The 14231-nt window shown below is 39.3% G+C and overlaps 1 protein-coding gene across 4 annotated transcripts in view; it reads right to left on the bottom strand.

The window, feature by feature from the left end:
* ripor1 (RHO family interacting cell polarization regulator 1) overlaps nucleotides 1-14231 on the bottom strand; it is a 57883-nt gene that overhangs the window by 31568 nt on the left and 12084 nt on the right. Inside the window, exon 1 of one of the 4 annotated variants that reach the window (XM_046394774.1) lies at nucleotides 9378-9706. The exons of 2 other annotated variants lie outside the window; for them this stretch is intronic. In XM_046394774.1, coding sequence (XP_046250730.1) covers nucleotides 9378-9396 — 19 coding nt within the window. In that variant the 5' untranslated portion in view covers nucleotides 9397-9706. Of the gene's footprint in view, nucleotides 1-5275; nucleotides 5679-9377; nucleotides 9707-14231 lie in introns of those variants that run through there. One more of the 4 variants, XM_046394776.1, reaches the window with a different exon arrangement.

The following is a 14231-nucleotide window of genomic DNA, read 5'->3' as shown; positions in this document are numbered from 1 at the left end:
TATTTTAAGGACTTTACACTTTTTTCAACCACAAAAGTGTAAATGAGACATCTTTTCATCTTTTTAAAGGGTTCACACAGAGAGTCCAAACTATCAGGCCACCTATCCTGTCCAGCCTCTCTTGGACTGCCTATCATAGCACCTTAGGTCATCACAGACCAGTGTAACAGTGGTAGAAATTAATATTCAGTGTTTTAGGCAGGCAGTAACCACTATGAGTAAAAGTGAAAAATGTGTGCTAATATAGTATAATTATGTAACATCAATAATAGAAAAAATAAGAATTTGTCCCCTGGCCAGTGTGCTGCAAAATAAAAAGAAATCTCCTGCAAGCCAAAAAGCATTTTCCCCATATACCACCATTATAAAAGAAAGATAAGAAAGCAGTGACTGAGAGAGAAATAGTGTGAAAGAGAGAAATTCAGCAGTTTTATTTTACATGGTCAATTACCGCTCCCTTGATGATGCAGTTCTTATCACACTGATGTATGCTATGGGGGGGGGGGGCAAAACAGGGATGACAGCTGAACGCTACTTGTGATTGGGTCAGATGGGTGTATGGACGCTCTCTCTCTCCATGACACTCTCTCTCCACGTCACATCACCAGAACAAGATGAAAACTCTTGTATCCAGCATATTTTTACTTCTTTTTTTGTACAGCAGGATGAAGTGGACACGTCATCCATCTTTATACATGTAAATGCAACAATAGTTTGGGTAGTAATGTACTGTTGCTGTTGTTTTTAAAATATGTTTAACTAACTTGATGTGAATGAATTCTTCTACTGAACACATTTAAACCCAAGAAGCAATGCCTGTAATTTGTCCTTTAGTAAAGTCCAGCTCTTCTAAAATCTAAAACATACGCTCTGCACTTTGTCTGTTATTTCCTGACAATGGATACCTACTACAGTGCCAATAAAAAGGATTCACCTCCTAGATGTTGCCCCTTTTTATTGCTTTTATAAACGGAATCATGGTCTATATAATTAGGTTTTTCTGACAAGAATTAAAATGAAAAACTTCTTAGTGTCAAAGTGAAAACAGATTTCTACAAAGTAATGTCAATTAATTAAAATACACAATGCAAAATAAGTGACTGTATAAATATTCACTCTCTTCAAGTCAGTATTTAGTAGCACCGAGTCTGTATGGATAGGTCTCTATCAGGTTTGTACATCTGGACACCGCAATTTTATTCCATTCTTCTTTGCAAAACTGCTCAAGCTGGTCTGGTTGCATAGGGATTGGGCTAGAACAGCCATTTTAAGTCCAGGCACAAATTCTCTATTGGATTGAGATCTGGACTTTGACTCTGTCACTACAGAACATTCACCTTGTTGTCTTTAAACCATTTCTGTGTAGCTTTCACTGTATGCTTTGGGTTGGTTACTATCTTGCTGGAAAATAAATTCTCTCCAAAGTCGTGGTTTTCTTGCAGACTTAATCAGATTAATCAGATCTAGAATTTCCCTATGTCTCTATCTTTACAGGTCTTTCAGGGCGTGCTGCTGAGAAGCATACCCACAGGATGATGCTGCCACCACCATGCTTCACAGTGAGGATGGCATGTTTGTGGTGATGCACAGTGTTTGGTTTCTGCCAAACATAGTGTCTAGTCTGATTTCCAAAAAGCTCCATTTTGATCTGATCAGACCATAGAACTTGACCTTGGATTCTTCAACATGCCTTTGGGTGAATTCGTCTTTTGTCTTCATGCTGCAATTGTACAGGAATACAGGAATATTGATTACCCAGTGACTGGACCTTCTAGACACAAGTATCACAGTCATGTGAGGTTAGGTGATTTCCATTCCACTAACTTCGAGTCAGTCACTTTAAAGGGGGTGCATATTTTTGCAATCCTATATTTTACACTGTATATTTCTAATTAATTGACATTGCTTTGTAGAAATCTGTTCTCACTTTGACATTAAAGAGTTTTGGTTTTTATAAATTCTTCAGTCAAAAAAGCCAAATTATATTGGACATGATTCCATTTTTTAAAACAATAAAAAAAGGAAAACATCCAAGGGGGCGAATACTTTTTTATTGGCACTGCAAGTACTTCTAGCAAAATTCTATTCACTGTTCTAAATCAATGCACTGGGTGGAGACACCTCAACATTAGAAATAAAATAACATGACTATCACTGAATATCACTGCTGGGTGTCTTCGGTGCCTCATTCTCACCACAGGATGGCAACCGCCCCTGCTGCCTTCCTGAACTTACTTTGTAGGCTATCATATAAGAGATCATCGCTTGTTGGTGAAAATGTTAAGACTGATTTGGGGACAAAGACATGACCAATAGCTAGATATTCTTGTATTTAAAAATAGTGTCAAATTACATTTACCATTTTTCAACCATGCGCAGCGTTACTAGGTTTGAATCTTGATAGGATAACGTTAGCTTTCTGGCTCATACCTGAGCATGAGCAAACCGGACTAAAAACACCTCCCTTTGCCAAGTCGTATCTAAGGTTCGTCCTTTTTACTGGAGTAGTGAACAATGTGTCAGTTGCATAGGAATCCTATGGGAAGGGAATGATTGTTCCAGATATTAGTCGAGCCCTCAGGTGTTATAGGGAAACAGAGTTATAACTTTTGAAAATAGATGGATATACTGTATGAATTATTGGTCTTAATTTTTTGCAAAACATATGAGTTCCACTTTGCAGTGGTTAGCGCTGTCACCTCATAGCAAGAGGGTTCCAGGTTCAAATCCCAGTCTGGGCCCTTCTATGTGGAGTTTGCATGTTCTCCCTGTGCCTGCGTGGGTTTTCTCCAGGTACTCCGGCTTCCTCCCACAATACCAAAAACATGCACATTAGGTTAACTGGCTACTCTACTTTGCCCCTAGGTGTGTGTGTGAGAGTGTGTGGTTGTCTGTCTTTGTGCGTTGGCTCTGGGACTGACTGGCGACCAATCCAGGGTGAACCCCGCCTCTCGCCCGTAGTCAGCTGGGATAGGCTCCAGCTCCCCCGCGACCCTGACGGATAAGCGGTATAGAAAATGGATGGATGGATGAGTTCCACTTTGCTGGGACAGGCATTATGTGTTAGATGTCATGCTAGTTTTGTTATGCTATGAATGTTAGGTTGATACAGCAAGAGTCATCAGTATGACAAGCTGGAAGAGCCCCTGATGTTGCTTAGATCTATTGCTCATTGCTGTTGCTGCTCATCTATTGCTGTTAAATAATTATAATGGCTATATAACGGCTTGTTGTTGAAGACTAAAATGGTTAATATCTGGATCTGGATACATTATTTCACCCATTTTAAGTAGCTTAAAGTAGGCTAATCTATTTTGATTTTGAGGCCTTTAATCATTATTGCAAGTCTGTGGCCTTAAGTGGCATTTTGTTACTGTGCCTTAAGTCAGCAGTTAATTTCTGCCAGCTAAAGCAGTGTTTTCCTACTGTGGTCTGTCTAATATCCTGTATCCTGTTTTTTCAAAGAGCCAAAAGGCCTTTGCAAAAAAATACCCTCCCTCTCACAGCACAGGAAATGTCACAATCCTACCGGAAGTCAGAAGCAACTGCCTCTCCTGACAGGAAATTTAACAAAGAGAGATAGTCCTGAGGGCTGCAGTCATCTGGCTGCTGAGAAAAGGTCATTTTTGCTGTGGTTTAACAAAATCATGAGGGATATTTGATATTCTGTTTGATAGAAAAGTACTTTACTGTTATTTAAATTGTAGCTGTAGATAGTTAGGAAACAATACAGAACAGAACACAGAGTTAACAAGAAAAGTGTTAAAATTACTCTGAAAAGTATATGTACACGGTACATGAAGTTACTTCAGCCACTGTGTAAGGAATGATGGAATGTGTGTGTCTGTTGCAGGACCCTGATCAACCATTTGTTGACTTAACCTTGTTTAAGCAGTCACACAGAGACCAGAGGAGCTGAGGAGGAATGTGTGATAAAGGAAGACAACAAATTTCAGAGAGAGAGAGAAGCTGAACCTGCTACAGGTGCAGAGAGGGCAAATAGAGAAAGTGGAAAAGTTGGGTAATACAGGCTCCATCACATTCAGGAAATTCCCTCTTCAAGTTCCCGATAGCTCATCACGTTGTATTTGTCAAAGCAGTCCACCGTCTCTATGACAAAGTGTACATAACAAGTGATAACTCAGAAGTTACTGCTTACAGTGAACAGTTTCTGTCCGGTAAGAAATTAACAAAATCAGTTCCACCATACGGAGGCCAATAAAGGATTAAAATATGAATACAGTTTCATAATGGTGGTGTGATCACTTCTGAAGTATCCGAGTCATAAAAAGCACCATTAAATTCTCAAATCTGTGTGGCTGATTTACTGGCTAATAAACTAGCAAGTTATAGGGTTTGGGCTGTGCTCTAATGCACACGGATCTACTGGAGGGGTTGACAGGGTGGTCAAAGTTTGAAGTACACATTGTAATACAAAAAAATGAAAACAACGCAACCACAAACTGTTTGTTCAAAAATATAAAATTAAATTAGCCAAACAACAATCAGCATAAGATGATGAAAAATATATCTGAATGGAAAAACAGATACAGCAGATAAGTCATGAACTGACTCGATATGTATCAGAATTTTTCAAATTCTTCTCAAACTCACGTCATGTAAAATAAACTGAATGCAGTTTTGAATTCAAGACTGGATTATCCTGCTGCATGGTTCTCGCCCTGGGCTCCGCAAACAAGTCGGCGTGCCTGCAAACTGCGATCTTCTTCTACAGTAGCCTACAGTAGTTAACTCCTGCACAGATGAGAGCATGACTCCTGTGCATAACAGCAGGTACACATGAAGTACTGTAAACTGCACAGAGGGTACACAGTTCTCTAACCGTACATCTGGTACATCAAATGAGTCGCTATTTGATGCTTACATTTTTCTAAATAAAATGATAATCTGCATTTCTTTTCCTTGCTGTACTTAATATGTACTGAACCACACTCATAATGAAGGCATGTAACTACTAAACCCCTAAACCCTAAAACCAAACACCAACCTTGACAGGGCTCCATGTCTCTGTCAGACCCCCAGTCCAGACAAGACAGTGGTAGTCGGCACATTTCTCACTCGTCACACCTCACTGTCCTGCCTCCTATCTAATCTCCCGTCTGATTATTAGATGTTCATGAACTACTCTCTGTAAGCATTCTGTTTAGACTAATGATACATCATCTCCATTCAAACCTCATCCAGAAGTTGGTCAGTTAAATCCATCAAACTGATGAAATGTCTGTCAAACTGCACCGTGTGTTGTTTTCTCTACCTGATCCAAACAGTGGTCCAGTGCTGCCCAATGATAACAGCAGATTCCAGTCACACCATCTCCTCTGCTATTGATGTTCTCATATTGGGATGTGGCTGTGTGCCACACACTCAGACACTCGCTTACCACAGAGGCGTAGAAGGCTGACACCACACCTATTGTTTGATGCTCTCAGGCCTCTCTCTCCCAGACCATTCTGGAAAAACCCTGCCTCCCCCCTGCAGAGCACATGCGTACTCTTCTGAATTCTGTGACCACTGACATTGCTCTGGCACCACCCATTCACCAACATTTATTGACTCACTGTTTCCAAGGCTCTAAGAATAGCAAAATTGTTTATGTCCAATAGACGCCATCTCTTTGTCAGAATCACATTTCGTATGTGTGTGTGTGTGTGTGTGTGTGTGTGTCGTGGGGAAAAGGGTTTTTATTTTTATTTTCAATTTATTTATTTATATAGCACCTTATACAATCAAAATTGTCTCTAGATGCTTTACAGAGACCCAGAGCCTGAACCACCGAGCAAGCAGACAGTGGCAAGGAAAAACTCCCTTTTAACAGGAAGAAACCTTGAGCAGGACCTGGTTGTGTGTGTGTGTGTGTGTGTGTGTGTGTGTGTAGGTGTGCGTATCTCCATCATATAAAAAAATGACACATCCAGGAAGACTAGCAGGTCCAAGAACACACAGAGAAAGAGGAAAACCACACTCGCTTCAAGAATAATTACAAAATTGCTAAGGCCAACAGGGACCTAAAATAGTGACTCCAGACCCAGTCATGCTAAAGCTGAACACTGTTGATGATGAACACCTGCAAGGAACAATTCAGCCCAAAATGGTATTTGTATTCATTAGTCAAATAAAAATTAAGATTTTAATAAATGAAATTCAGAAATCTCATTGCAAATCAGAATTCTTCATAACCAAGCTGCAGTGTTAGAGACCTTTAAATGACTGTGTGCATTACTGTGACACAGCAGTACTTTACATGGGTTTGGATGTCTTCTTTCCCTAGCTGTTCCTACACACCCCATGGTACCAAAAAAGTGATAGTGAATTTTGGAATTTAAAAAAATCACTAAAAAACAAAACAAAAAAGAACTGGAAATGGAAGCAGTTTCACTGAAAGATTTGTATCTGAAAAATGTTTTGCACTGAAACTGTATTTTCATTTCTGCATATTAATGTCAAACATTACTCATCTGGACCAGAGGTCTGATCTGGAGCCTGACACATACCGCACACCTTGCAAAAACGTGATCCGTTTGCAAATCTGCCATGTGACACACCAGTACAGTTTATATGTGAGAGCTTAGTATCAGCTGATGACACTGGGAGGTTGATGTCAGCTTCTAACTTTACGCTACACCACAAAATCTGCATCCCATACTCTTATTTTCAAAGAGACTGAATCTCAAGACTGTAGGCTAAAAAAAACACATAATGCAGGCGATACTGGTTGATGTTGCTTTCTAACAGGGTATGATGATTAACAACTGTCTGTGTTACAGTTGAACTACTTTTGCTACTCTTGAACTGCTTTACACGGACCATGGGATTACATATTGTCAGACGCTATGAATAAGTGACTCTTTCTCATAAATATTGGTACAACCACAAAAAGGGCATCAATATTTATCTTGACAAATAATGTGGGATACAGTGCAATATGTCTGGCAATAGCAGTAAGGGAACAGATATACTGAACATCAGTAAAAAGTAGTTTGTAGATACAATATAGGCCATTTTGAGACAAATCTCAGTTTATATCCTTCCTTTCATACCTAATCATGATACTTTCACTTGTTACCAATGGACCAGTTTACCTGTGGAATGTTTCAAAAAGGTGTTTTTCGAGCATTCTATATCCTTCCTAGGTTTTGTCTTGCCTAATCCTACTGTCTAAAATGTGCTACTGGCATCAAATTCAAAATAAGCATATATTTACAAAAACAAACAAACAAAAAAAAATCAATAATGTCTTTGTACTGTTTTCATTTGAGAACATGTCAAAAAAGACTACCAAATTATCACATTGTGTTTTATTTATGTTTTAAACTAGGTCTCAACTTATTTTGGAAAAAGGTTGTAGAATGTGTGAAGCACAAAGATTTAATACCTGCTTGGTTTAGTGCTCACACTTTTAAATTTTGTGTGGAAATACTTTTAAGTCTTGATGAAAGGGATGACACATGAAAGGGTAAAGTAGTAGGTAAAGTTTCATAAGTTTAAGCTTAAGATGATACTCTGAGGGCCACTGATCTCTCAGATGTTTAATGGGTCGTCTCTCCTGGTGAAATGTGGTCACTGACTCCTTACTAAACAAGGTGAACAAAAGGTCGTTATTTAGTATTCCTCTTGGAATCATTAATTCCTCATCTCATCTAAATAGTTTCCTCCCATCACAACACACGTAATATACATACACTTAAGTTTCATGTCCAGGCCCTTGCCTCTTGCAAATTTCAAAACTGTCTTTAGGAAAAGAATCCCCAGGAGGGAGCAACATCCTGCAAAGAGGGCAGGGTCAGGAAGACCAGTGCAATTTATGGCTACACTGAGTCACAGGAATAACCCAACAGCCATGCTTGCTGATTTCTCGGAAAGGATGCTAGTTTCAGAAAAGAACATTATAAAGGTCTTTTTTGAGGCTCAAGGACTTAAAGTTTTAAAGGGGGGGGGGGGGGTATTTTGAAAAAAACAAAACAAACATGTGTTATGTTACAGAAATGCAATGCTAAATCAGTGGAGCACTGTAATGTTAAGCTCAGTATAAATACCAGAAGTAGGTGGAAACAACAAGCCAGGTTTTGTCCAAAGCTACTCGTTAACACATTTTGTGTTGTGTACAGAAACACAAACAAATATAAGACTAAAAGTTTGTGGTTTTTTGGGGGAGGTATGCACCAGAACTATTTCTTCATGAACAGCTAAAACACGCAACATCACTAAACCAGATTGTTGCATTTCCACATTAAAATGTCGAAAAACGACTAGACCTTTGCCACATTCTTTGCCGAGTTGTGTACTTCCATTATCCCAAATGTTTTCAACAATGTTCAAACCCACAGAAATCTGAAATTTAATTCATGGTAACAGTGTGTTTCTTTTGTTTGCCTGTTGCTATAACTTCAGGGAGTCAGAGAGTGGGGAAACACTACCTTGTCCGTGATTATTTCTGCCCAAGTCACATCAGACAGATTTTCATCAGCAGTGGTAGTTGTTTAACAAGGACAACAACAACTCCCATGATGTTGCATGTTTTGTTTTGTTTTTATAGAGAAATCCCTTCTAGCAGAAGTTACATATAGTGCAACATGCAAATACAGAAAATCATAATTCAGGACAATTAGTCAGCGTGACTGGCCTGATAACGTCAAATGAATTTGAAAATCAATAAAGCTCTTTACGGTAAATACATGTATTTACTTTTTGCTATAAAACTGGAAAATTGGAGTTGGCCTGAATATTTACTTCAGTTTCTTAAAAGTACCGTTGCTCTAGTTAAAACAAGGGTAATACCTTACTGACCTTGTTGTGTCCAAAAACACATTCCAAAGTTCAGCTGAAAGTAATATGAGGCATCAGCGGTCTGTGTTAGACAAAGTATGGATGTTCCGCAGTTAATGTTTTAGTACAAATTATCTCCTAGCATGTTCACAGTGTCTTCTCACTGTTATGAACACATGACCGTGACTTTAAAAAACACTAACTTGATCTGACAAAGACTGATAAGCTCAGTATTTTTATACAATACAAAGATTGTGGGTTTTTACTAGAGAGAAGGAAAAAATCACATTGGGCACATCAGAACTATAAGAAGACAGTAAGGCTGCCACAATACCAAAACTAGTAAAAAAAATAATAATTGACCGATTGAATTAAATAATGAAAAGCACTTATTGTTTCTGTGTTCAGCCAGGGCCCACAAATGAATGAATGAATATGCAAAATAAATGTTACTCTTCACAAGTCACTAGCTCTCCAGCCATCATCTCATAAGTTACAAACCTGTTAACCAGCAGCTATGGGTTGTTTCTGATAACAGAGTTAATCATTAGAAATGAGCTAGCCTCAGATGGCAGTACTACACTGGTTCGTACCTCCATATCCACTGTACATAGTGGCTGTGGTGGTTGATCTGAAGTCTTTGCAGCAATGGGCCCACCCAGTTCCACAAACAAGCACTCAGTTGTCACTCCAAGTGGACTCTTAGTTGGTATACTTTATGGTCTCTCACTTTCCTTTCTCTTTTACTCTCTCACTATTTGGCATCTTGCTGACTTTTCTGACTTCTCTTCTTCTATCCTGGTCTATTTCCCTCTTTCACTTCAGCCATATCCAAAGTTAATCCTTTGTCCACTCACCTACCGAACCCTTCTCTCTGTACCACACTGATATGAGGAATGGGAGGAGATGGAAGAGGGAGGAGGAAAAAGGAAAAGGAAAGTAGGTCCTCCCTCCTCGTCCTCCCTGCTGACATCACTAGTTTTTCCTGCCCCTCCTTCTCCCTGTTCAACATACTGTATTGTTTCTGAACACACACCACATACTTCTACCCAACATCCTCCTTCCACAGTGTCAATATCCATTTATACAAACACAAACATATGGGAAATAATGACAAAATTCACATACATCACATGTTAAAGTAGAGTTTCCCCTATAACTGCTATAACTGGTGGCCAAGAAGCTCAACAAAAAAACACAACAAATATCCATTTATTCCAAAATCAATGATTTACGTTTGTGGGTGTCTCTGTGCTGTGTTGTTCCGAAACAATGAGTCAACCTCTGTGTTGTTACCTGGGAAACTCTTGCTGTGATGCGAGTGGCATTAGTGTTTCCCACTATATACATGCTGCGGCAGTATGAGCACTGCTGCTAAAATTCCACACAATCACTGAGCCCACCACACACATGAAATCACATGGAGACAGGTGAGTGTAACCCTGGTTACAAACAGGCATGGTCCTAAACAATATGCAAACATGCTAAGGAATTCAGTGTTTTTCAATCAGTTCAATTCAATTCAGTTTATTTATATAGCGCCAATTCACAACAAAAGTTATCTCATGACACCTTCCAATTACAGCAGGTCCAGACCAAACTCTTTGATTAAATTTTGCAATAGAGAACCCAACGTTCCCCTTGAGCAAGCACTTGGCGACAGTGGCAAGGAAAAACTGCCTTTTAGAAGGCAGAAACCTCAGAGCAGACTCCGGATGGGGGGGGTGTGTGTGTGTGTGCATGAGAGGATGAAGGTTTTCGGGTAGTTAGTTGAGCCTGACCAGAGAATATTGAGTTACAATCTGATATTATATTATATAATATTGAGTGATGCTGTTTTGCCCTCACTGATCTCCATTAAGTTTGCTGGAGGTGATGTAATGCAGCCCTGCATGTGACCCCTCATCAGTCACCGATCATATGACAACTTAGGAGACAATTATTACCTTAGTGCCCAGATGAATTTTGCATGCAGTTAACATGCCATGTCATAATTTTGCATCATAACTTAATGCACACCGTGCTCTAATAATGTCAAATACTATGTGATAATATAACTGTACTTTTTACAGCACAAACACTACTTTTACTGCTGATACTTCAGGTAACATATGCCGGTAATACTTCTGCACTTAAGTAAAATAAATGTGGGACTTTTACTTGTAACAGAGTCTTTTGTTATATTGGTACATAAGACTGGACAATAAAACAATCTTTGGTCTGGTCTGCAGGATGCTGTGGTCCTTGAGACATTCCTGAGCTGTTTTCAAAATGCTGGAACCGAAGGTTTCCCCGCAGAACATTGCATTGTAAACAGATGATTAATGTTATTCACTTCACACTTCACTCACTTTTTCAGTGGTTGTGCACATATATTTGTATATCTGGAATGCCTACCAACTCACAAAATGTGAAATAAGACAACCAAATGACTTTTGTGTGGGCTGCCAAGCTCCCCTTCTTACCTCAAGTACAGGCTTACTTGAATAATACTGCCCTCCATATGAGTATCTCCATCCACAGCTTGGAATCTACCTTTGCACAGGTCCGCCTTTTTATCCCTTGCAAGTGCTGGAGATGCTAGCATTATATCAGAGGTTAAAGCTTGGTATGGGAACTGCTCTGTTGTTGCTGGTGCGGACCATCACAAATCATTACATCATCTGCAGCCTCAGAGGACATAAGCAATGTGTGCAAAAACTCTTATTTTCGATGGAAATATCTCAGCAACAGTCACAAAAAACCTTTTCCTGTGTGCTAATCACTTTGCATCTAACTGCTTCTCCAACCTGGGTCAGTATAATGCAGGACTCGCACAGAAACTGCTCTTAAAAGGGGTCAACTGTCATTTCAGTTCATTTATATGACACCAAACAACAACAAGTTATCTCATGACACTTAACAATTGGAGTGGGTCAAGACAAAACTCTTTAATTTTGTTTTTAGTACAGAAAGACCCAACAAAACCCCCATAAGCAAGCACTTATGCGACTGTGGTGAGGAAAAACTTCCTTTTAGAGGGCAGAAACCTCAGACCAGACCCCAGCAACTGTTCGTGGCAAAACTTCAGACAAAGGAAATGATTGTAATCTGGAGGTCTCCAGGGTCTTTGACATTGACTGTATCGAGATTCACAAGATGGTTTAGAGCTGCAGTGAATCGCAGAAGCCATTTCACCCCCGCCCCTCGTCTTACATACATATACATATTGTTGACAGGTATGCATCCAAAGTTACAGTTGTGTTGTTGCATTCAGGATATCAGGAGTTAATGATGTTAGCATGTTGTGCTCGGGGAAAATGTGCTTTATGTCCATCTGTAATTATAAGAGACGGCTAGCAGCGTGTATGCATATTGTCACACCGCGGTGAGGTATTGTCTTGTTATGGATTTTATATCTCGTCATTTCCTGTTTTATTTTGAAGAGTAACTCTCCTCTCGTTTCAGGTCACTTGCCCTTTCTCGTGTCTCCAGTCTGATTGTCTTCCTGATTACCTGAGTGTTTCCACCTGTTTCCCATTACCTTCATGCGTTCAAATAGTCTGCGTTTCCCTTGTCTTGTGCCAGTGTGTTTCGTCCTTCGTTTGATCACACCAGCGGTCTCTGCCACAGCCATAGCAAGCCCTTTGTTGCATCTTCTCTTCGGATTTAATTTTTGTTGTACATTTTACAGCCTAGTTTAGTTATTCTTGTTAGATCTAGTCATAGGGTTTTTTTTTTCTCTTTAAGAGTGAGTTAAGAGTTTTATCTTTGATTGTTTTGTTAATTTAGATTTTCCTCCGTTTGGAGAAGAATTTTTGTTCATAGAATTATTTCTTAGTTAGTGGTAATTATCCTCCTCTGTGAGCGTCTTTTGTTTCATTAATTTTCATAGCCTCTCTAATTTTGTTTTCACTCCACCAAAAGCTATATCTCTAGATGAAATATTAAAGTCTGAACTTTTGGTAACGAATCTTTGCATCTGAGTCCTGTTTTGAGTCCCAGCCTGACACATATATGGAATTGTGTGCATTTCTTTTTGTAATGAGCAGAGACATCATCTCAGAGCAAACTTATTGAGAATCTAATTCACTGAAATGGTTATGGGATATTTTATATTATGATATTCATGATTTTTAGTCAAAGGTGACACCTATTTATAGTATAATTCATATTTTTTTAAGTATGGTTTCTGATCTATAGCAATCTTTCTGATAATAAAAATTTCTATGAACTATTTTTTGTGTTTTCAGTGTATCATATAATATTATAGAGTGATTTAATGTATTTTCTTCCTCACTCATATTTGCATTATAATAATAACTGACCATTTTCAACAGAAAAACCAACTGACTGCTCTATTCCTCTTAGACATCAATGCCCATCGTCTGCTCTGTAGATGTTAAACACATTCTGAAGTGACACATTCAAACACACAAGGCCAGGATGATCCACCAAGCATGCTGGTTGGGTCTGAAGCTGCTGTAGAAAAGAATGATTGCATAGTTGCAATTTAATTCACCTTGGATTAATACTAACTGTGGTATCTCCCTGCAGCAGACATTCTTGGGCTCAATGGCTACAGAGCAGGCAAGGGACAATGCTAAACTGCTGTGATAGCTGGTAAACATAATTACCCACTGCTACTACTTGAAAGGTGTTGGTTTCTGCCATGTTTCTCCTGTACTCAACAATCGCCATGCAAGTGTGGCTACACCCTACAGAAGAAGGGGGCGAGGTAAGAAGTGGTTCATTAACATAGTGACAGATACTCAAATCGGTCGCTCTGAAGGGGACTTTTTAGAGAGGGAAAGATGGGGGATGTCTTGCGTGATCCGCGTGGTATTTGGACGAGAAAGCTGCATGAAGCATGTAACAGACATTTCATGAAGACCGCAGGGAATTGTAATAACTTAAATAAGTGCAACAAAACTGTTCAACTTGTCAAACACCAGCTGAAGAACCAGAACACATTTAGAAAGAAAGAAATGCGATGTCTTCAGCCACTTTGCCTGCAGGAACTTACAGTCTCTCTCAAACCACACCCAGTTCGTTTTACACAGCCATACAGAGCTCACTATGCTAAAGTGCTAGAAGTGAACTTGGGTTATCAACTAAAACTGAAGGAACTGTTAACAAAAAGGGTACACATCAACTGTATGGGAGGAGTTTGGATATTAAGACTGTCAGCAAAATATGCCATTAGTTGGTGTCAACGAAGAAAGGAAAAACAAGTCACCTGAAAAGATACCATCCCAATGACCCCACCATTATATGTATAATGTGTCTGACATGCTTTGTTTTATAATTACCACAAGATGTCTCCCTCTCTGTAAACTACATGCTCAGTAGATGTGCACTTGAGGCTTCCAGTTCCCACATCACACTTTTGTAATGATTAATCTTTGACCAGCATTGACTCCCAAACTGTTAGTGATGTCACATTTGTGGGCCGGCCTTAAAATCAG

Source organism: Scatophagus argus, chromosome 7 (assembly GCF_020382885.2).
Source record: "Scatophagus argus isolate fScaArg1 chromosome 7, fScaArg1.pri, whole genome shotgun sequence".
Classification (NCBI taxonomy): domain Eukaryota; kingdom Metazoa; phylum Chordata; class Actinopteri; family Scatophagidae; genus Scatophagus; species Scatophagus argus.
The sequence above is the reverse complement of the archived record's forward strand: the minus strand, read 5'-3'. Positions and strand labels throughout refer to the sequence as shown.